The sequence below is a fragment of the Mugil cephalus genome, chromosome 13, assembly GCF_022458985.1.
Source record: "Mugil cephalus isolate CIBA_MC_2020 chromosome 13, CIBA_Mcephalus_1.1, whole genome shotgun sequence".
NCBI lineage: Eukaryota > Metazoa > Chordata > Actinopteri > Mugiliformes > Mugilidae > Mugil > Mugil cephalus.
In genome coordinates this window covers 14,318,127-14,341,088 of record NC_061782.1, presented here as the reverse complement: position 1 = coordinate 14,341,088, position 22,962 = coordinate 14,318,127, and the positions used below count along the sequence as shown (strand labels likewise).

Below are 22,962 nucleotides of genomic sequence, written 5' to 3'. Positions count from 1 at the left end.
AGAATATGGTGGGAGGTAAGGTTTGCCAGGATGGTGGAATGTAGGACGCCTTAGGCAATAAATCTTCTGCATTTTTCCCTTTTACCTTCTCTGACCCTGTTTCTCGTCTCTTTAGACTAATATCAGACTGTTAGCTTCTGCACTTTGATTCCTTTTTTTGATTTATGCACTTCCCTGATACCTAGAAGTAGTGTGTACCAGAGGTTGCAGGTGGGACAATGGGGCATTTTCTCCGCGCAGAATCACAACAGACCGAGGTCATTAAAGTGTAACCTGAAAGGCTTTCAAACCCACAGAAGATTAGCCATCTGAGGTACAAAACAAGCCTGCAAATGAACTATACTGCCCCTTCCTGGAGGCAGAGGAGAAGCTGCCTGGACCACGGCCCTCAGGTGAAACAAAAAGGAACGACATCAACTAATGTTGAAGTTTAAAGCTAGGTTTGAGCTGGCAGATGTAGTAGTTTCACAGAGTTTTTCTATTTAAACCTCAAGTTCCCACCAGTCTCTCTTAACTGAAGAGGCTACTTGGATGAGTGGCGAAACATCTTCAATTCTACAAGTCCAGTTGCCTTTCTCCAGCACCTTTTGGATTACCATGACCTGGATGACTGAGAAACGTCACAGACATGTCACAGAAAATATAGAAAATTAAAAAAATAAATAAATAAATCAGACTCTCTGCTGCAGCGACACTGCATATTTCCTCACTGTGTGACCTATATAAAGAGTTATTTTATTGTATTTTGAAATATTGAAATAATTAGTGCAAATTTGTGTGTCCATAAACTGACTGCTTGTCACACAGAGCAACAGTAATATGCATAATACTGGAGGTAGCGTGAGCCAAAGAAGGCCTTCCACAACAATTTTACTTATTTTCTTGTTACATGTTCACCAGATGTCCTGCAGATGTGTAATATATTCTCCTAATACAAGCCTCTCTCCCCTCACTCTCCCCAGCTCAAGTGTCAGCCCCACTAATTATGAAGTTACATTAAACCAGTGGGGTATTTGTGTAGACATCGGACAAACATGCACACTATTTCAAAGTTACATAAAACATCAAATTTGCAGATTACCCCCTCTAATCCAAAGACCAACTTGTTCATCTCTGTACAATATTGCATCACTGGCTAAAAACCAAAAGTCCATCTGCTCTGATCTAATTTGGCCAGACAAGATGCGTGCAACTGGCTTTGAACTCACTACAGGTGGCATGTAATGATGCAAAGCAGTCACTATTTGAAAGAAAAAAAAAAAAAGAAAATCAGAAAGAAAGAAAAAAAAATCATTAAAATCATTTAATGTGCATAAGATTTACTGTGCAACCATGCAATGTGCTGTTTTTCCAGTACGCTGGAGTTTCTTAAGGAATCCAACACAAATCTCACGTCAAATTATTATTATTTGTTTTTTTCAATGTCACAAGCTGTTAATGCTCTGAATTGAAATGAGGGAATATGAGGAGCGGCCCAAATGATCATGCATTATGCCATGTAAGAGGCAGCCAGGATTACTGGGCTATTTGATGGAGGATTACAGAGTTGAAAGTTGCAAAGAGCATGGATGCTTTGGAGGCATGCAGGCTTCAAACCCCCGGCATATGTTTGGGGAAATTAAAATGTTCTAATCTAATCTAAAAGGTAAATAAAATTATTTATTTTCTCCATAAGTAATGACATATTTACATCTTTACGTGATTACCTCCTGATCGTGGAACTTTCCAGCTGGCGTTATGTGGGGTGAAATTTGCTCTGCGGCGCGGGGAGATAAATAAAAACTAACACACAATTTATAGGATGCAACACAAATTTTGGCGCTCACACAATTCACATTGTCTTGTGTCACAGAATGAGGATTACAACAAAAAAGCGACACCAATCCCACACCCGCAAATCATATAAACACATCTGAACAAGCGAGGGAGCAGATGTATCTGTGCTCCGGAGAATGAGAGCTGCCAATCTCAGCCAGTTGTTTTAAACCCCTGATCTTAAGTGAACATAAGCACAGCTGAACTGATCTCCTTGCGTCACAGGAGACAAAGCGTGGAGATGGAGGAGGGAGCTTGAGGGGATGCTGGAGAGCCTGCCGGTGTTTGGGTATTATGTCAAATGAACAATGCCATTGGCCGAGACATTTCAGATGTGCCATCTGTCCGGGTGGGTCAACACAGCTCATGTGGATGCTGGCGTGTTCGCAGAAGTGGGAGACAGGGAACAGTGACGCACATGTACAGTGACGCAGGGAGGATTAAAGAAATGTTAATAAACCTGACGTTCACATGCAAACTGTCATTAAAAGCCTAACTAAATGTTTATCAAAAATAAAGCGTGTTTGATTTCCAGTGCGAGTTTCTGTTAATATTCTTGTGTTATGGATGAATTTAATACACATACAAGCGGTGTAAATATGTCTGGATGAAAAGGGGCATTCAGTTGAAGATATTTTTGAAGCTTCACAAAAACTTGCTTTGTGATTATATTAGTTTTACAGTGTTTGCGGTGGAGGACAAAATCCTCATTGTGTGCGAAATATGTTCCAACCTTTGGAAAAGGTTAATACCGGGCTTCAGAATCTGTGTTGGAATAATGGTCATCTTCCAAATTTATAATCTCAGTAGTAGAGTCTGAAAAGCTTTGCCGACGTCAGGCATCGGTCAATATGTTTTTTCAATGTTTTATGTTTTTAAATCACAGGCATTACACTGTTTCATTAATAAATCTATTTATTTCAAATACAGATTGTGTATGTGTTACCAAACTACCCAAAAGAGACACAAAAGTACAATTTTTTTTGGTGACATTTTGACATTTGCCTCATAATTCTTCTTTAGGAGCAGCTGTTTACATTTAAAATGAAACTTTCTATTTACAAGACTATATCTAGTAACTGACTCATTCAGGATATTTACACACTTTTTGTACAAAACTGTAAGAAAAAGTAAGAAAACGTCTTCTTTAGTCTATGCGCCTGATCAGGCCCTGAAGTATGGATGCACCGCTACCGTGAGGAAGTTTAACAAGGACATTTTTCCATTGACAACATTAACAATCCATTTATATAATCAGCAACAAGATTTTCTTGTTCGACGTCCAGTGTGTCTAAAAACATCATGTTTGCACGATGAATCAAAGGTGAAGTGGATCCAAATACATAGAACTATTTTTCTACAGTCATTTGAGCTCCTTTACGTTCAAATCAACAACAAAGGCTTCATGAAAAGTAACTTAAGCAATTTCAAAATGAATGATTTGAACACTGAATGAACATTTAAACACATCACGATGACAAGTCAGACAGGTCATACTTCGGACAGCACATTCCCTACACTCGGCAAATCCTTGAATTACACTCTTGACATAACGGTCATCATTCACATCTTTGCAACAACCTCCCCGGCCTAGAACAGAGGAAGAGATAGGATTAAAACCAAGGCAGACAAAACTGTCCTCTGAATGTCATCAAAATCAAAGTCAGCATACAGCAGATTTGCTCTGTTTTTTTAAAAAAGTTGTCATTGTTCTAGTACAAGGTCAGAGTCTTGTTTGCCCTCGTTTGTCTAACAAATTCTAATTTAATAAAGTTCAGCTGTGAGTCTGCTGTGGTCTGCTTTGCCCTTGTACAGTCTGTCATCTGACCTCCTCCTCACCTTCCTTTCTTCACTGGAATCTTTATTGACCAGGCCCTCGTCACTGGCGGCCTGCAGACTGTCGAAGGTGCCCTGCCTCTCCCGCTCCCTCCCCGGCGAGCCGCTCCCTCTCCGCCGGTTCTTCCACAGCTGCATGACGCCTTCCACGCAGGCGAACCTGGTGTCAGTGGTGCAGGCGTACATACCTATAGGCACCGCCAGCACCATGGCTAAAACTATCACCACTATGTGAATCAGCTTCTCCCTCTGCTCCATCTCAGTAACGTCACTTCCTGTCACAAACATGATGCACTGGCCCGGACGTGGCGCCTGGTTCTTGAGGGCCACGCAGATCTCGTATTTGGTGGCAGGCATCAAATCGGCAACAGAGTAAGAGTGAATCCCAGGGCCAATGTAGATCATTTCTTTTTTATGAGCGTCCGCCCGGCCGAAGTGGATGGTGAACCAGGTTTCGGCGGGCCGCTCCAGGGCGGCGTACCACTCAATAGTGATTCCACGCACCGTTTGTTTGGCGATGCGGATGTCAATGTAGACATTTTCCTGGTCAGCACCTGGTGCAGCCGGGAAGCCTGGGAGGTGTGGTGACTGGGAGCTGTCAGTGGAGCGCACCTCCAGGAGGACGCTGACGGACGAGTTTCCGATGAAGTTGACAGCAGTGCAGGTGTACACGCCACGGTCAGCAGCATGGAGGGAAGGAATCACCAGGAGGGATTTAAACGTGTCTTCGTCCACTCTTTCCAGAGATTCTGGGGAGATATGTGAAGGTATCCAGTGTTATTGTACAATCTCAGGCAATAAAAAATTAAGTTAAAATCATTTTTGGTTATTACCTTTAACCATGTAACAGCATGTTCAAACAAAATAAATGTCACCACATTTGGATAACTTTTCCCACTTCAACAAATACAGTGCAGTACATAAACATTAGACATCCATGTTAGTTACTAAAGCAAAGATTGGAACAATGAGGTCAATAAGTTTATAATGTTGATCCACTTAATCAGCATCGTTAAGGTATCTCACACTGACTGGTTACTGTTTGGAATGATATTGTTAATGGTCCTCATGCAACAATAGAATAAAAATAGGCTTTAAAATAAAACAGGTTTACTCAACCATGTGCTCACAATTTAAATTTATAGATTTTAGGTTTACACAGGAGATTCACTTTCAGGTTTAATATATGTACACGAGATGTCTCCTTCCCTTCATATTCATGTTGACTAACTAAAATCAAATGTGTGCTCTCAGCAATAATGACTAAACTACTAATGACTAAATAACAGGGTAAAAATCAGTTTAATGCAGCTACTATGTGATTTATGAGGCAAATGTTAGTGGTATATGATTTTTCAGGATTTATGTAGTTTACTATAATTCATCAGGAGATCAGTCAGGTCCAGGTGGCGGCACATTAGAAAGTCTAGTCTGCTACTTGTGCTTTTACTTGAGTTCTTGTCAGGGTGAAGTAATTTTATGCGGGTTATAGCTGGGTTCTACTCAAAATGATAAGACGTAGGACTATACACTACAGAAACGATATACGGGGAGCAGCAGCCTGGTTGAAAAGGTTAGGTCTAATGATGCAGATGTTTATTCATTACACAGAGGCCCAACATGAGGTAGGCAGCCACACACTATAATCTCTGGCAGTCTTAATCAACACTGATGGTGTTTTATAGATGTGGACATCAGACTCTTACCCTGAAATCCTCTGATTATCTTCAGACCATATGTCCACCATACAGCTGGGTCGGGTCTCCCCTTGGCGAGGCAGTGCAGGGTGAGGTTGGCGCCCTGCAGCAGGCTGATGTTTGTGGACGGGGTGCTCACCACGGGCTTTACGCAGGCCTGCAGGTCTATCTCGTGGAAGAACTTGCCCGACCTAAAGTCCGGCCCTGAGCAGGTCAAGTAGGAGTTCATCAGAATAATCGGGGGTGTCAGGGATCTGATGAACTCCACGAAGCCCTTCAGGCGACAGTCGCACAGCCAGGCGTTGTCGTGGAGCGCCAGGACGACGTTCGGCCCGGACACGGTCGCCTCCCGCTCCTCCATGCTCTGTAGCTTTTGGTACAGTGGCCAGTTTTGGAAAACCTCCTTCGATATGACCGTAAGCCGATTGAAAGAAAGGTCTAAGTAAGTCAGACCTGGCAAAAATTTTAACGCATGCTCCGGCAGGACGTCCAGCTGGTTGTGCTTCAGGTCCAGGATCTTGAGGGCCGGCGTGTCCTCGAACGCTGTCCATGGTACTGAACGTAGCTTGTTCCCTTGCAACCGGAGCTCTGTTAAGTTCCCTAAACCCTCCAGACCCTTTGAATTTATCACTGTGATATCATTGAAGTTCAGCCACAAGTTCTCCAAGGCGGGTGTTTTTGAGAAAGCCCCTCTGGGTATTTCAGTGAAGTGAGATTTTTCTATTCGTATTTTGTTCATATCATCTGGGAGATTCCGTGGTATGGCCCCAAAAGCGCTCTCCTCCATACATATGAGTGACCTATAATTAAAAGGAAGAGTTTATTTGATAAATTAGCGATTGTGTGATATACTGCCTGATGGATAACCACTAAAATTCACCGTCTAGATCTTATTAAGTACATTTTGCGCACTGCAATCTTCATTTAATCGCATTGCGCACCGTGACACAGTAGGCTAAATACCTGTGCCGCGGTGAAGACAAGAAACCAGATCTTACCTTCCATGGCGGTCGTCTATACAGCTGCAACCGCGTAAACATTGAGAATATATTTCGCGCGCCTGAATATTAAACAAAACTATAACTAGCAGGTAACAAATTATGTCCATAGTCCGAGAAAATTCCTCAGTTTGAGGGCTACATTCGTGCTCAAGACATGTCGAGTGCGGCAGACGGGAGAAGCCTATTAAGATTAATCCCTGACGTTCGGCACTGGAACAAGTGGCATCTAATTCTTAAGAAAGACACGCCTGACTTGACTAGGGCACTAGGTCGGATCCATCGTACCTTTAAATCTCTGCCACCTTCCAGGGTGCCAAAAGCACGATTAAAAGATGAAGATGGATAAAAACCTGCCATAACATCTTTTTACACAATCTGGCAACACCGAGATTGTTCTTGATATTGGCTAATGCTATTTAAAGTATTAAAAATACCAATAATAATAATAATAATAATAATAATAATAATAATAATATAACATTCAAGCCTTCAGCCACCTGAGATAAACTAGATGATGAGAAACCAGGTGAAAGTTCACTACTTTCAGCATCAGCCACAAGAATTAAGCGAAGAGTTTAATATTTTCTGAATGAAAGCAGAGGTTTGAAATACCTGTTCCGAGTGGAGTGACACAGACTTATAAGAACACACAGGAGAAGTTAGTACCTATAAAAGTTTATTTAACTATGTTCAAATATCATTGGAATGAGGCGATCTACATTTTAATGGGGTAATGATGCCTCTAGGTGGCACAAAATAGGTACACAGAGAGATTTCAGCATGCGTCTCGTTGCTGGGAATATACATCATTTATCATCTTGCATCATTTCCTCATTATTTACACTGTGTCATGGTTCAGTCTTTTCTGTACTTCTCCAGCTCCAGCTTCTCTCCATTCCCCAGAGTGTTGAACCATGCCTATGTGTATATCTTTGCTGAGAACTTATGACAGATATATACAGAGGCACAGAATTAACTGTATATGTAAATGTGCATCATCCGTTTAAAGTATATACAAATCATACACATACATATATGATATAAACAATGGAGTTCCCTTTAAATCAGATAGGGTTGAAAAGGGTGCAGGTGCAGGTGAAATGGAATATGATTTACAAAGTTTGCTCGTTCAAGCTTAGTGATAAAAACATTCTTTTAGAGCCTGTTTGAGTCTTACTATTAAAGGGTGCATGACCTACACTTCACCAAATTCTTAAACTGATATTTCCATTATAGTGCAGCGTGCAAACGTCCTTTGATAGAAGTTGGCTCTCTGTGGTGGTGGAGTTGGTGGCATTATCCAGCGGGGAGGTACAGGTGGAGGGGAATCCCAGGGTGTGGGCGTATGGGGGCGCGTTGAGGGGGGGCTGATGTGAGGATGCTGCGGAGGGCGAGGATGCTTGTGGTGATGAGGAAACGAATGTGGGAGCTGGGGGCGAGGGTGATGATGGGCATGCGTGTGGGCGTTGGGGTTCAGACTGTGACGCGGAGGTGGGTGAGCGCGAGGGAGGTGACGGGGAGCAGGAGCCGGAGCTGGAGCATGACGTCAGCAGAAGTACTCATTGGGCTGTCCCTCTATTTTGGCCGTGGCCTCGGAGTCCAGGCTGGAGCGGGCTGAGAGCAGCCTATTGGACTCTTCTGGGTTCAGTTTGTTCAAATACTCCCCCTCGAGCCCTTTGGCCTTGGTGCCAGGCGACAGCGTTTCAAAGGTCACGTATGAATCTTGGATATCCTTCGATTTCTTTCCCCAGTACTTCTGAATGCGTCTCTTCAACGCCCCACAGCATACAATGACAGTGAGTGGGACCGCGATGATACAGGCCACTGTGATCACAATGACATTAATCAGCCTCTGGGTGCCAGTGGCACTTGCTGCTTCATCAGTGGAAAATATGACACACTGCTCCTTCTTAGGGATCAGCCCCCTCACACATACACAGGCAATGTACTTGGTCCTGGGCACCAACCCATTGATGGTTACGCGGTTCTGCCCCGCTCCAACATTAATCTTTCTCATGTCCCTCTCTCCAAACACAGCATACAGCACACTAAATGCAGTTGTGTTCTTAGCTTTAGGGGCTCTCCAGTTCAGAGAAATCGTATTGTCTGTGTCCCCTACTACCTTTACTGAGCGCACCACTCTATCTGGGTCCTGCTGTAGCGATGAGGTGTTGGCCGCGAGGTTGCTTAGATTTGTCTTCTCCAAATCCAGCAGTGCATCTGGTTCCGCGGAGGTGGCAGGATCTGGTGTGGCTCTGTCACTCAGGCCGTACCTGGCTAGTCCAGGGTCTGGACCAAGACCAGGTAGAAGGCCAGGATCCAGGGCAGGCGAGGCTGAAGGGGTAGAAGTTGGAACCACATATCTAGCCACCAGTTTCTCCTGGTAGGCAGCTTTGCCCATTTGGTTTGGTTTCTTGCCTTTGGCCTTCTTCTCACCGGTGGTTTGGTTCCCCTCTAGTTTTGGTGAATTAGAGACAACAAGAGAAATGACAGCCTCCGCGTTCCCTGCGTAGTTAGAAGCCTTGCAGATGAATTTCCCAGAATCGCGGTAGGACACGGCTGGGACGCTGAGTATGGACCAGGTGATTCCTTCCTTTGAGGTTTCCTGCTGGACTGTTATGGCAGAGAGAGAAGAATGTCATTGCAAATTCAGACAACATGAAAACCATGAAAAATCTTTAAATATTTGGTATTTAATACATGAATCATTTAATAAGAGATGTCGAGCAAGTGATTACACAATGTTGCATTGACCATCAACTGTATTGCATAACTCACTGTGGTGGCTAGGGCTGTCAGTCAGACTTACAATCTTACTAACTCCACTGGTAGCTCTGTTTAATTAACAGCAGCACTACAAAGCTGAGCAAAATCATCTTATCTCAGGCACAACAGAGAAATCCTCACACCCAAAGAGCTGCTGACCCACCTGTTCCATTAATGCTTTGTCCATCTGCCCTGCGCCATGTCAAGTCCGGGATGGGGACTCCAATGGTTCCACAGCGGAGCAGCACATTGTTTCCAGCAGCGCTCCGCACCCGTGCCACGGCTGTGTGGACACGTGGGAGCTGACAGCGCCGCAGCTCTGCGTCGCTGAACAAGACCCCCGACACGCTCTCAGGAGCCGAGCACCGGAGCCTCGTGTCAATGAACGCCACTGAAAGAGACGGGGACTTCTGGAACTGGACCAGGTCGTAGAGCCGACAGTCACACACCCAGGGGTTGTCATGGAGACCTGAGGGCGAGGGCACAAGTGAGGCCACAGAAGGAAGATGAGTGTCCAGCTGTGAGCAGTGAAAGACCAGCCTGCAGATGGCTGGTGTGGATGCTAGGCTGTTAATCCCGTAAGAGGATCAACATTTAATTCATAAACTACTTCGTGGCCATGAATACGGCAATGATGATGATGGTGGTGGTGACGGTGGGTTCGGTCTAGTGATCAAGGTCAGGCGTTGCTGTCATTTCACTCTCCTGCTCTTGACACTACCTCTACAACTGAACCTCAACAATGCAGCTGTATTTCAGCACGTATTCTTACAGTTGTTTTAAAGGTCAAAGCAGAAAAAACAACAACACATTTGTTCTGATTTTAAAGTATCAATGTATAGTATTCATTTATAAATTAGAAGATACATATAGTTTTTGAGTGAACTATTACATCATTACTATATCTATATTATGACTTGCATTAACACATATCTATTTCAACTTTAACTTATTACCTATTAATTAAATTAATGATTCTAAATGTGGGTGTTAATGCATTACCTTCATTTTAAAGTCTACATATGTTACACTGACTTCAGATTTTTTTTTTTTTTTTGCCCTCACTTTCAGCCAAACACATCCAAGGACGTGTTGCTCACAAAGTGTTTTGTTAAGCCTCTATTCAAGAACGATGTTTAGCACAAAATTAATTAACTCGCTTATTTTGACGCGCAGTGCGCAAAGCACTAAGGGAGGTTGGATGTCACTGTCTCTTACCAAGGATCATCTTGGAGCTCTCTGGCCCTTGCGTGGGTTTTGCAGCCAGCCAGGTGGATAGCACCTCGCCCGGCAGGGTCAGCAGACTGTTACTGGACAGATCCAGGTAGGTGAGGTTCCTGATGTAAGTAGTGGCTTCAGGGGGCAGCGAGGTGAGCTGGTTGTTGTGCAAATCGAGAAGTCTGAGGCTGGGCATATCCATGAGAGATTCCCAGGGAAAGGCGGTGAGGACATTGCCATCCAGACGAAGCTCTTCCAAGTTGAACAGTCCCCGGAAACTATCCGAGTTCAAGGTGGACAGCGTGTTGAAAGACATCCACAGGAACTCCAGACTGGAGAGGTAGTTGAAGGCGTCGCTTGGTATCCGCTGGATGGATGTCTTTTCGATCCGCAGCTTTGACGTGTCCACAGGAAACCCGACAGGCACAAGAGATATCTCGGGATCATTGCAAATCACGCTCCTAAAAGATGGACACATAAGTGTTTTTTGCGTTCAAAACTTCTTCCATACAGCTTACAAGGCGACGAAGTGACTGGAAATAAAACAACTGATAACAAACTCGTAACGTCAGTCATTTAATCGCATCTAAAGGACATCAAATATGCATGCATTAAAACAAATCCTGTGGATAATAACGATGAAAAAAAAAAATCTTGAACGAGCCAAACCATCCAAACACACAAAACGCATAGATGAAAACGTTGAAAGTGCCTTTGAGAGATAATCCTGCATTAAATAAAATTGGACCGACATGCACTCCCTGAATTATCTTTGTACACGTGTTCATCTCTGTGGAAAACATCTGCCTTCATATGAGACCAAGAGTTGTGCACCAAAAGTCCATAACAGTGTGTTTATATGCATATAAAATCATTTCTATCCTCCTTACCTGGCCTTGGAGCCATCACTCAGGTTGTGGTAAAAACAGCTGCACTGCGAAGGGCAGGAGCTCACTCGGGAAAAAAGTTCACCCGTGGCCACGCAGAGCCCCAGGAGCAGGACGAGGAACATTTTGGCCCACTTTTACGCATACGCAGCTTTGCCTACATGCGCCCAGTTTGCGCCCGCTGAAGTCAAACAGACTTACTTTTTTCTCTCTCTTTACATGAATGTCATCCGCATGGCTTTGTCCCACCGCTTCGCTGTCCCATAGTGATCAGACTGCTATGAGTCCCGAGATAAAAAGGATAGACAAGGATTAGCGAAAGGACTGGCGTTCGTTTCATTTGGATGGGTATTGCATCCCGGAATCCGATAGGCTGCGCAGAGACGTCCCTATTTATTATCACAGAAAAAAAAAACACTTCCGAAATGGTCATAATCCACCGTGATGTTAGTTTTTTTTTTTTATTATTTCTCTCAAATGTCAACCAGTTGTGCGTGTTAATCCAGAAGTGGTCAAGGCTTTTTTAACCACAAGGTGGCCCGTACTTCATAGCCCGTGGCTCCAACCATGGGGCCTGTGCACTCAGCAGATGTTTAATTAACATTTTCTTAATGTGCTATTTATTTGATGTGCAGAAAATTAATACCTCGTGAACTTTTTTCCTGCAAGAAACAGAACAGAACATAAAATGAGCCTACTAATCACTTCCATCACATTAAATTGACATAACTGTATATAAATTACTTATTATTCATCAACATGGAACTAACATAAACTATGAGAATAAAAAAAGTAGCCTACATTAAGAAAATAATGTGTAATCAGGTTGAATGGAAGAGGCTCGTGGCCTTTAGTGTTTACCTCAGTGACCTTTTTGGACACGATCCCACTCTACTAGGGAAATACCTCCAATTGTAAAGCTTTTGTTTTGAAACATAAGTAAATACTACACGTACTATTTGGCACCTTTCCATTGTGGTTCCCCATACATTCCGTAATACTGGGAGTTTTCCATTATAATTGGCCGCCACTTCTAAGTGTGCCGACTTGAGCCAGAGAGATGGCGAAATACAGGTCTTTAATGTGTATAAAAAACTTGGCAGCAAGAGCTCACTTTACATCTGATCCACGTTTAACCAGGTCAAGGGTTTCAGAGCAAAACTCACATTTCAACAACTTTATAAACACTATAGATTAAGAACAGCAGTTTCACTTTGAAGACTTGATCATAATGTAATTGTTTTGTCTCCAGTTTCTTTTTTCACAAGTGTTTGTATGTTATAGTAATTTACTTTATTGTATTGTCCTCTTTTACCTTTGGTTTTGAAATCCATTCAACTCACATGTTTCACATTATATATGGTTTAGGAATCATGCAGATCAGTTCTCAGGCTCTAAAGGTGTTGAGCAATGATCCATTGTGTTAAAAAAATGTAAACATTCCATATTGCACACCGAGTTAATCCCATTTGCAGCCAGTAATGCCGTCCTTTTACTTCGTGGCCCATGAACTAGAAGATTGCACTTTCTATGAGGTACAATGTCATTGTTAATGTGCATTATGTTTTGTAACAAATATGCCCACATTTAAAATAGATGAGAAGAAATGCTTTAGACTTGTCAAAACGAATCCATGTCATTTCCAGCACAAAACGTTAAAGAATTTAGATATGAATATCATGCATGCACTGAAACACTGTGTGTTTCTTGCCCATTCTGAACATGTTTAAATTAATACACAGAATTTTGTGTTTGTTTTTAGAAAGAAAAATAGGTAGATATATGATCCCTATGATCCAACCTTTTGCATGTTCATATGATTATGAACTTTACATTTTTTTTTTCACCTATATTTCACAAGATGCCTGATCTTATAATCCTCTGACCGAGAAAGACCCTGGCGGCACAATGTCAGGCTTGTTTCCCCTGCAGTCCTATGGCATGAAAAGCTGCAAAAGCTGCAGTGGCTGAAACATGTGAAGACCATTGAAGGCAGGGGATGATGACAAGATTTCATGGCATTTACACACATTTACACACACTGGGACACAAACTTACACCAGATGTTTCGCACACAGTAACACACAGACTGTCCCAGTTGCTGATGTCGCATGTTTTGTCAGCAGTTTCTCATTCTGAATCAGACAGATTCGGAGTTGATTTAATCTTTTGTGGTTACTGTGTGATTCATTGTATGAAACAACTAGCACAACCACAAAAAAAGGCGTTCAAAAAAAAAAAAAAAATGGACTCTCACTTTAACAGAGTCCTTCCATGTGGGACAAGGGATTAATAAAGGAACATAAAAGCTAAATTCACATGGATCTTTTAATATATTCGTATATTCACGACTTTGCGTCATTAATTACTGAATAAGGATGGTTACTCTAATGGAATTAAGACACATCCCATCGAAAATTGTACAGGCTGCACCCTATTGAACGTATAGGCGTATATATGGAAATAATAAATAAGGTGTCCTTATCGGTTGCCCGTAGACACGAGCATGCACCTACCCACACAGCCATTGGTGTGGCAGTTACGCACCGCGAGAGGAAAAAAACGGCGGTGAATAATTTGATTATCCACATTGTAGATGAATGAAATAAATCTTATTATGCGTATTGCTTTAATTGCCAGCTTTGCAGACACCTGTTGTGCCTCCTTAAAGGGAGACGCAGGGCTGGGGTGGGCTGAATCAGACGTGTTGTCTAGTGGACAAACATCAGCAGCGGCTGCATCCTCATCGGGACACTAAAACACAAAGGCTTTGTTGTATTATTAATTGAGGGCTTTGTTGTTGCGGTGGGCAAATGCGCATTAAGGGTTGCGGTTTGTGTGGTTATGTTCATTAAGACATTCCTGCGCGGATTAGGGCGACAGAGAGAGAGAGAGAGAGAGAGAGAGAGAGAGGGGAGCTTTACATAATAAACCGAATGCATTTCACGTGAAATGCCCCTTTAAAAGCTGGTTCCCCTCAGACACATTGAGGCACATCGTAAACGAACGGAGTGAGAGGAGTGAAAAGTCTGTGAAAGCTGCACTTTGTTGTGTTGAATCGGCTTCAGGATGGTCTCGTCGTACCCATTACCGGAGGGCTTCTCCGAGTTCGATGTGTTTTCCCTGGGATCATGTCTGCTGGTGGAGGGTGAGTGTTTTGTTTTGGAATTAGCCGCGTTATGCCTGCTGTGTGTACCATTAACCTATGACAGGACCTGTCGACACCCGGTCCCTGGGAGTAGCGTAAAGCCCACTGCAGGAAACGATCCGTTGTTTCTTTTCTTTTGCTCTTTAAACTCGGGAATGACCCTGTACCAAAGCACATATGCGAAGAAATGAAGGCGGTCATTCAATATAACGTGTCTTCATCTCGTTACAGTGTCGCATTAAGCATCGCCGCGCGCACTGGTTTTCATTCATCGCCACTCAATGTTTTTTTTCTCTCTCTCTGTGTTTTTGTTCCGCTACAAAGGTCTGCTGGGCTTCGTACTAAACGCGGTGACAATCGTTTCTTTCCTCAAAGTGAGAGAGCTGAGAACTCCCAGCAATTTCCTTGTGTTCAGTTTAGCCATGGCTGATATTGGCATCTGCATGAACGCCACGGTGGCCGCTTTCTCCAGCTTTCTGAGGTGAGTGATGTAACCGCCCCTTTTATAATTAATATCAAGGTCTAACCACGTGCAGTCGGGCGAAATGTAATGAGAAAATAATGCGGCCGGGGATCTTGGCCAGCTGTCCTCGAGACGAATGATGCGGGCTATACGAGCTGGACAATCGATATGGAGGAACAGCTGAGGAGGAAGAAGCTCGAGTGGAGGGGGAGCGGTCAATACGCTGCGAAAGTGCACAAGCAGATGGATTTCTAAATCAGGAGAGGCTGTTCTTAGTGGTGATGTGTCATGCGCAACAGAGCCGACTCTAAGAGACGATGCTTGGTAGTGAATCAGAATGGAGCCGGCTCCCCACTGTGCTCGTTCATCTCTGCTGATGTGAGGATGGGGGCAGAACTTTGTTTTTAATAGGCAGGCCATGAGGTCAGTCACATGTCAGGACTTACAATCATGCCATTATGTGAAAGCAGAGAGGTGGACGGACCAGACCCCGTGGCCGACTTAGAAAGACAGTAGACAGCTATGAAGAAGGGAGTGTGGGCGCACGTAGTTATGAGTGACATCCTTAAATGAAGCAGCACCTGGCTGAAATTTAAAGACATTGGAGGTGGCAGAGCAGGGTGTCTTCAATGCAAACTGAAAATTAGATTAAGAGCAGGCTCCACCACAAACCTGCATGGGGACATTCATACTGTTTGTTTGCTCAGTTTGGTTCTGTTTTTGTTTGTGTGGATTTGATTGCAGTGTTTTGTTCATTTGTTTGCACAGTTAAAGTATTATTGAAATAATAGAAGTTACGAAAAAAAGGCTTTTCATAAAGACATCAAATGCAAAATGACTTATCAACACGCAAACCATGTGTATCTGCTGTGTTGAGCTAAATATTATTAGGCTATAAACGATACTAAATAAAGGGCAGTTCTGGAGCCGAAAGAGCCGACTCCTCTTTGGAGCCATGCCAAAAGAGTCGACTCTCAGAAAAGAGTCAAACTGCTCATCACTAGGTCTTAGTGTTCAGCATTACAGTGATTCAATTCTCTATGTAGAGTAATGTTGTGCTTAAATATATCTTAAATGTATATTCAGGTTGGAAACAATGGGATTAACCAGGTTTACTCAAGACAATGACCTGTTTTGTCACATCCTGCTACTGTTGGCTCACCCTGAGGGGACTTTTTTTTTTTTTTTACACATGTCCACACACACTCTGCCTCAAGGTACTGGCCTTATGGTTCAGATGGCTGCCAGACTCATGGTTTCCAGGGTTTCATGACAGCTCTTGCCAGCATCCACTTCATTGCCGCCGTCGCCTGGGACAGATATCACCAGTACTGCACTAGTGAGTTGACATCTTTTTGAGTTCCTGCCCAGAATGTAACATACGATGACAAAATCAAATCCACACCACGTTGCCTCCCCAAGATGTAGAAGCTAACACATTATCTCCATTAGGTCACCTCCGAAATAACTTACATTACATTACAAACATGTGATGCTACTGCAATTACAAATAGCACAGGTTTAAACCTGCTCGCTAAGAAGCTTGAGTGTTATTAAGTCATTTCAATGCTGAGGAGTAAAATCAGTAACTATATTTAGGCATCCTTAATAGAAGGATACAGGGGAAGGAGGACTTGACTCAACACATGACCTATAGCTTGTACAGTGGTTATTACACACATAGCTACTCTGATTTAAACAACTTAAACCACTCTTAGTATCACTGGAGGTGTTTAAAACAGCCATGATGAACCTTGTTCTCACCAGGGACAAAGCTGCAGTGGAGCAGTGCCATCACTCTGGCTGTATTTATCTGGCTCTTCTCGGCTTTCTGGTCCGCCATGCCCCTCATTGGCTGGGGAGAGTACGACTACGAGCCCCTCAGGACATGCTGCACTCTGGACTACAGCAAGGGAGACAGGTACTGCAAACACACACATGCTCTTCATTACGGTATAGAGATAAATAGGGATTACTGTCGGATGGTCTGTGTCTCGCAGTCCTGTACTACAGTCTCCTGTGCTTTCACTTCTTTGCAGAAACTACGTGTCCTACTTGATCCCCATGGCCATATTCAACATGGCCATCCAGGTGTTTGTGGTTATGTCCTCTTACCAGTCAATTGCACAGAAATTCAAGAAGACTGGAAACAACAAGGTAAGCACTATGAAAAAGACAACAAACGTGTATTAGGGGAGGGTGCCTTCTGCAGGAATTTCATGTAGTGTGCATATAAATGATTATGTGCGATTACGTGCATGGTTCATTTAGAAATGTCTATGAAAAGAACCCTAAGACAAGCACAATATTGCTGTGTTAAATGCATGACAGCATTTCAAGCCTCACAAATATGCAACCCACGTCATCCTTTTTGAAATTAGCGACTGGAAGGAATCAGAGGGATTCTCCTCATCCCGTACAACCACCTCACATGGCCCCTATTTAGAGTAACAAAACAGACTACGAATGTGGCGTGTGCTTGCTGTGACCTATATAGGTCTCCGCCACAGGGAGAAGATTGGGTCCTTTAGTCGGCATACAGGCCGCAACATTGTTTCTATGAATAGGAAATTCAGTAGTGGAGTTCGGGTGAATCAGATGGCCCCACTTAATGTTGCATAAGCCCGTTAGTTCCAGTCATCTGAGCTGCTGAGGACACGTTCATTACAAACACAAACTCTGCAGACTGAAGGCACCGAGCTCTCCACCAGAGCAATGCGATTACATAATAATCAAACAAACCCTGTACCATTTTCCATTTTGTAAAAATAAATAATAAAAAGGTTGTACAGTAGAGTGTGTTTGCAATGAAATGTGGAGGAATGAAATTGATTTGTGTCCTGGCCTGAACGTTGTGAAATGTTGTGCCTCATGACCCTTTAACCTCAAAACATTCTCATGTCTTGCAGCCAAATTCTCATAAAACGTTATCAAAAGTTCTGGTGGGAAAAGAGGTCCAGACATATCTTGGCAACTGCCAAACAAGCAAACTAAAAAAAAAAAAAATATGCTGACATGATTAAAATATGTAAGGGGGGTTAAATGTCTTCGTGAATTCTAACAACATTTACTTAGAGCCTTAGATTACAACAACATACCCCTTCATCATTATCTGTTTAAGCATTAATGAACTTTGATACTCGGCTGCTGCAAAGCATTTTCCCATGCATGTGATATGTCTCCATGTAGAAAACCTCATGACATAACACACTTTTCTCCTTCACTCCTCGTGGTCAGTGGTTAACTAATTATTCTTGTTCTGATCCCCTCTTTTCATTCCTTTCTTCACTTCCTTCTCCTGCTCCGCTTTACATCTATCTTTTCCCCCTCTGCAGTTCAACCCCAACACTCCTCTTAAGGCTATGCTGTTCTGCTGGGGACCCTACGGCCTCCTGGCTTTCTATGCTGCTGTGGAGAACGCCAACCTGGTTTCACCTAAGCTCAGGATGGTAAGGGCAAGCAGTTCATCCTTTCATAGAAATATCTTTGAATACATACATATAAAGGAAAATATTTTATTCAAAACATAAAATTGTGGAATTTGAAGAACTATGGCTTTGGTGTCCCCCTTGGCATTATCAAAAAAAAAACACATGCAGAGACTTGCGTGTAGCCAAATCAGATAAATCTGCTAAAACAAACCCAGACTCCCCCTGCAATTCATCCAGGTAGTCTAACCTTACAAAGATTTTATAGGAATTACACAAAACACACAAGCTCTTTCTACCATTGACGGCTTCGTTTCGCTTGTGTCTGCAGATTGCTCCCATCCTGGCTAAGACTTCCCCCACCTTCAACGCATTCCTGTACGCTTTGGGAAATGAGAACTACAGAGGAGGCATTTGGCAGTTCCTCACCGGGGAAAAGATTGAAGTTCCTCAAATTGAGAATAAGTCCAAATAAACTAAGCATGCAATAATTACACACACTTCCTGTCCGGGTCGTTTCTCACAGGTATCTAGATGTTTCTGTCTGTGAGTGTCTGTGCATGACTGTGTTGTGTCTCGAGCAGTGGTAGCCATTGGCCGGTGTGTAACTCTTTCCTGGATTTTCTCCCCGTTATTTCTGCAGAATTTAAACATCACAAAACAACACAGAGAAATAATTTTTAACTTTCATGTTGGTCAAAAGTGAACATGATAAAAAATGTCCAAACAGGCTACCAGAAGGAAATCATATACTAAACGTAGCAAAACTTCCAACTTGGCAGCTCCTGGAAACATGTGATTTCTCAGAATATTAAATTTAATATAATTTATTTTATTAGGAAAAAGATGACTTTCATTTTGTGTTCATCCTAAGGCAAACATCCCTGCAGAGAAAGGAAAGTATTTAGTTTCCAACCAAATAAAATAAAAAGATTACATAAAATACTGGCATTTTATCAGTACGTGTTCAGTCCAAAATGTCCTTTGCCACCGGTAATGTGAGTAATTTCTTAATCAGAAATAGTCTGTCGTTCCCCTCCAGTTGAAGAAAAAAGACCCTAAAATAAATTAATTGAACTTTTGACCTCTCTGGGTTGATGGACAATCAAGAAGGCATTCTTCTCTTATCATTGCCTCTGTCAATGGAACGTGAAAGTCCGTACAAGCCACTGGCATCTCATCACACTCTGTAAGGCAGGGAGTGATCTCTGCATCCAGGCTAGAACTGCTTTAATCCTCTGGACAAGGGGACCATTCTTCAGCACACAGCCCCCACGACAAGTTAGAGATTAGTACAGTGGCTGTAGATTAAATGAACGCGCTTTTCGCCTGCAGATTTGCATTTAAAAATAAGTCTGTGTATGTTTGCAAATTAAAATTTCCAGTATTTAATAGTATATTCCTAGCTTAGATTTAATATGTTACATCTTTAAACAGATTTAATCATTTAATCATTATTTGTAGCTGTCAATGTTTTGTATTAATTCAGTGACAATTTTTGGAATTACTCTACGCAAATGCTACGTTCTCATTATGATTTTCTTGTCTCACAAATCTTACCTAAGAAGCAGGCGTTTACTTTTGTTAACACTTTACAGTATGGGGCGCATGAATAATCATTTAAAATCTCATGAACTCACAGGAACACATGTGAATGAGCATCAACGCATTTACAATTCAAACAGAAAATATGTCTTAATGTAAAAATAAAGGTGCAGACTGCGTGTGTGTTGTAACATTTCAACTAAAGTGGCGACATTATCTTTCTCCAACACCGCGAGATAACAAATGGTTAATGACGCAAGCTTGTGGAATCAATGAATCTATTTTTAGCTTGTCCCATGAGTGGCCGACATGACCCGACAAATAAGCCCTGAAATAGTTGTTCCATATGTCTTTCATAAAGTCATGCATGAGATCCTGTTCATTCATGGACATATGTTACAGCTGATGAGATTTTAAATGAATTTTATCATACCTTTTCATACATAGAGTTGCATGTGAATTCATGTTACCTTTACCGTAAAGTGCTACCAACATTTCCTTTAATAGTATTGTCTAACCACAGCGTTAAACGATACACAGTCGCATACTGGTTATTATATAATCACTATTCTTACAGTAGGTTTCAAAAACCAAACATAGGCCAGTCTTAAGGTACTTTTTCAGTGCAGGATATAATTTATAATAAAGAATGTTATCAACACACATGATAATTTAAGAAGGTGGAATTTTTAACAGCTCCCATTTCAGTTTTGTGTTGCGCATGTGATTTGTGTCATAATGTGAATTACAAACGGACTCTCCCACATGAATAGTTTCAGAGCAGGTCCTTTGAAATCACTGAATATGAGTTTGTGGTGGAAATTTGGACTTTGGACATTTGGATGATGTTCAGAGCCTGGATGATCCCGTTCAGTAAAACGTGTTTATATATGTATGCTGTAGGCTTTTGTGTGGTCGTCGGCCCCTGTGAAATCTTGTAAACGCTGTTGAGAAGTGGAATTTATGTCAGATGATTTCGTGATTATATTTTACAGAAAGTAATTCTTCACTGAATGTTCAAACAAAAATAACAACTCACATGAAATTCAGCAATTCTTGAATAATTAATAAAAAAAATCAAATATCTAAACTCCTTTTTGTCTTTTTTTGTTGTTGTTTTAACCATGGTCTAAGAGCAGAAAGATGGGAGGGGCCTCTGTGGATCAGGCTCGTTGCAGTGCATCCCGCAGATAGAGACAGTGTGGTATAGATAAACTATCTGAATATGTCGTCCTACACTGAATGTGTCAGTGCAGTTACAGTAAAGTGTGTGTTTACGCAGGCAGCATGACGAAGAGAAAACCCAAAGGCTGCCACATACAGTAGCTGTAGTGATATGAAGCTCCCGGTTGGTGTTTCTAAGCAGATTAATTGATGACAGTCTGTCGAGGGAGCGGGCAGTTGCATAATTGTGTGCTATTGACACATGTGCAGCATTCAAACCGGCAACTTTCACATTCACTCCAGCTAATTCAGCCATCTGCAGCAAAACACCAGGGCTTAGACTTTTCAAATGACGTGAAAAATACTTGAAATAAAGACTCATTTTGCTACATGAACAAGTCCCTGACAGATTATTTGACTTGTAATCTACATGAAACTTCCAGCGTAACCGTGATGACATACGTACGTCAAAGTCCCCAGCCGTTGGTGGACATATGGAGCTGTCATATGGTGAGAAGTGTAACTTTGACCCCGCATCCTAAAATCGCCTTGGGCCGTTAGCAACTCTCAGCGTGAATGGATTTCAAAGAACACTATGGAAAAAAATTATAAAAATAAACACAGTAAGTAAAAAGAGACCATCTATTCATAATTACTTTGAATTTTACTAGTAAAAATGTAATAAAATACTGTATTCTCTTCATGTTTTATTACAGATTGATTATTCAGTTATACGTAAATAGAGACAATATATTGAGAATGTTTGAGAATACAGATAAAAACTATAAAAATCTCTTTATAAGGAGTTTATTAGTAGCTAATATTAATGTGTCGTCACTGGTGACATCTGCAGATTTATTATTTAAAGCACACCGCTCAGAGATTTACATCAAATAACTGCAGGATTATATTCCACTTTGAATCCAAATGTCTGGCAGGAAAGCTCAGTTATCTATCTTTTTTTCCCCCCCATTGGCTTTACCTCTCTTAGATTCAAACATATTCAGGTACTTAGAGTTCAGTGAGGATTACGTCTGGTCAACCAATCAAGTTGTCATATGGGCTTTTGGAGAGGATTACGCAGCAGTATGACCACAAGTGCAGGAGAAGTCAAAATGAAAGAAAGAATAAAAAAAAGAATGAGGAAGGGTAGAGAAGGAAAGAAAAGAGGATCCGTATTTCTCTGAGCAGTGGAGAGGAAAAGTAAAAACAATACTGGAGGCTGATGAGAATGGTTGTAACACAGAGCGACGCCAGCCCCGCCCCAGGACAGGAAGCTACCACAGCATGTGATGTTTATAGATTGCACTGTACGGATGCTCCCTGTTTTTTTTTTTTTTTACAAGCTTGTAGTAAATTAGGTTTCACACATAGATCAGGAGACTCATCTGACTCTGGAAATAAATAACATGGACTAACTACTGATGAGATGGTAGAACTGGAGGTAGCTGTATAAGTGGAGATCAGACCTAGAGAGTATGAATAACAGATGTAGACTAACTGAATGAATACTCCAGGCCACTATACTATGCTATAAATATGCACACTCAAACCACACACTGTGAGGGTGAGGGTTAAGACTATCATTTAATAGATGGATATATGTCTTTTATCATTATTTCTACTATTATGTTGATTAACAAACACATAAAGTCTGTGCTGTGCTGCCCACAAAAAAATTAGTTTTTGTTCAAACAAGCAAAGAAACACAGTGAAATAAAAATATTGCAGCCATCCCAGTTTTCCAAATGGTCTTATTTTTAAACGTGTTGCTCCCCAGAGCATAACTCTGTTAAATTAGTGTCATCTTTAGTTGCATTTCAACACCTTGGGGTGACTGACTTCAGGCCAGCCAGACAGGAGGGAGAAAAAAAATGAGGTGAAATGTCAGCCTGCTGCCTCAGGTCGATCACACTCCCCTTTAATGATCTTGACTGTCAGATGTGAAGCCGATTATATAACCCTGAGACCCTAAGACTGTTTGCACACACACA

General features: G+C 42.1%; 3 protein-coding genes across 4 annotated transcripts; 1 reads left to right on the top strand and 2 right to left on the bottom strand.

Annotated features, from left to right (window-relative positions):
• Window positions 1-2,712: 2,712 nt before the first annotated feature.
• On the bottom strand, window positions 2,713-6,640 carry lrit2 (leucine-rich repeat, immunoglobulin-like and transmembrane domains 2). 2 transcript variants are annotated; one of them, XM_047603328.1, is made up of 4 exons: window positions 6,347-6,640; window positions 5,358-6,148; window positions 3,655-4,400; window positions 2,713-3,405 (listed from the first exon to the last, which is right to left on the bottom strand). In XM_047603328.1, exons 1-4 carry the CDS (start codon window positions 6,454-6,456, stop codon window positions 3,379-3,381), a joined length of 1,674 nt encoding a protein of 557 aa, XP_047459284.1. In that variant the 5' UTR covers window positions 6,457-6,640; the 3' UTR covers window positions 2,713-3,378. The 2 variants fall into 2 exon arrangements, with proteins under 2 accessions (XP_047459284.1, XP_047459283.1); XM_047603327.1 differs by having other exon boundaries at window positions 2,713-4,400.
• A 372-nt stretch (window positions 6,641-7,012) lies between these two features.
• lrit1a (leucine-rich repeat, immunoglobulin-like and transmembrane domains 1a) lies at window positions 7,013-11,582 on the bottom strand. The gene is made up of 4 exons (XM_047603271.1): window positions 11,224-11,582; window positions 10,334-10,794; window positions 9,279-9,584; window positions 7,013-8,962 (listed from the first exon to the last, which is right to left on the bottom strand). Exons 1-4 carry the CDS (start codon window positions 11,343-11,345, stop codon window positions 7,896-7,898), a joined length of 1,956 nt encoding a protein of 651 aa, XP_047459227.1. The 5' UTR covers window positions 11,346-11,582; the 3' UTR covers window positions 7,013-7,895.
• A 2,397-nt stretch (window positions 11,583-13,979) lies between these two features.
• On the top strand, window positions 13,980-20,894 carry rgra (retinal G protein coupled receptor a). Its single transcript, XM_047603856.1, has 7 exons — window positions 13,980-14,368; window positions 14,693-14,849; window positions 16,049-16,170; window positions 16,599-16,752; window positions 16,871-16,988; window positions 18,167-18,280; window positions 18,591-20,894. Exons 1-7 carry the CDS (start codon window positions 14,290-14,292, stop codon window positions 18,732-18,734), a joined length of 888 nt encoding a protein of 295 aa, XP_047459812.1. The 5' UTR covers window positions 13,980-14,289; the 3' UTR covers window positions 18,735-20,894.
• The last annotated feature ends 2,068 nt before the right edge of the window (window positions 20,895-22,962 follow it).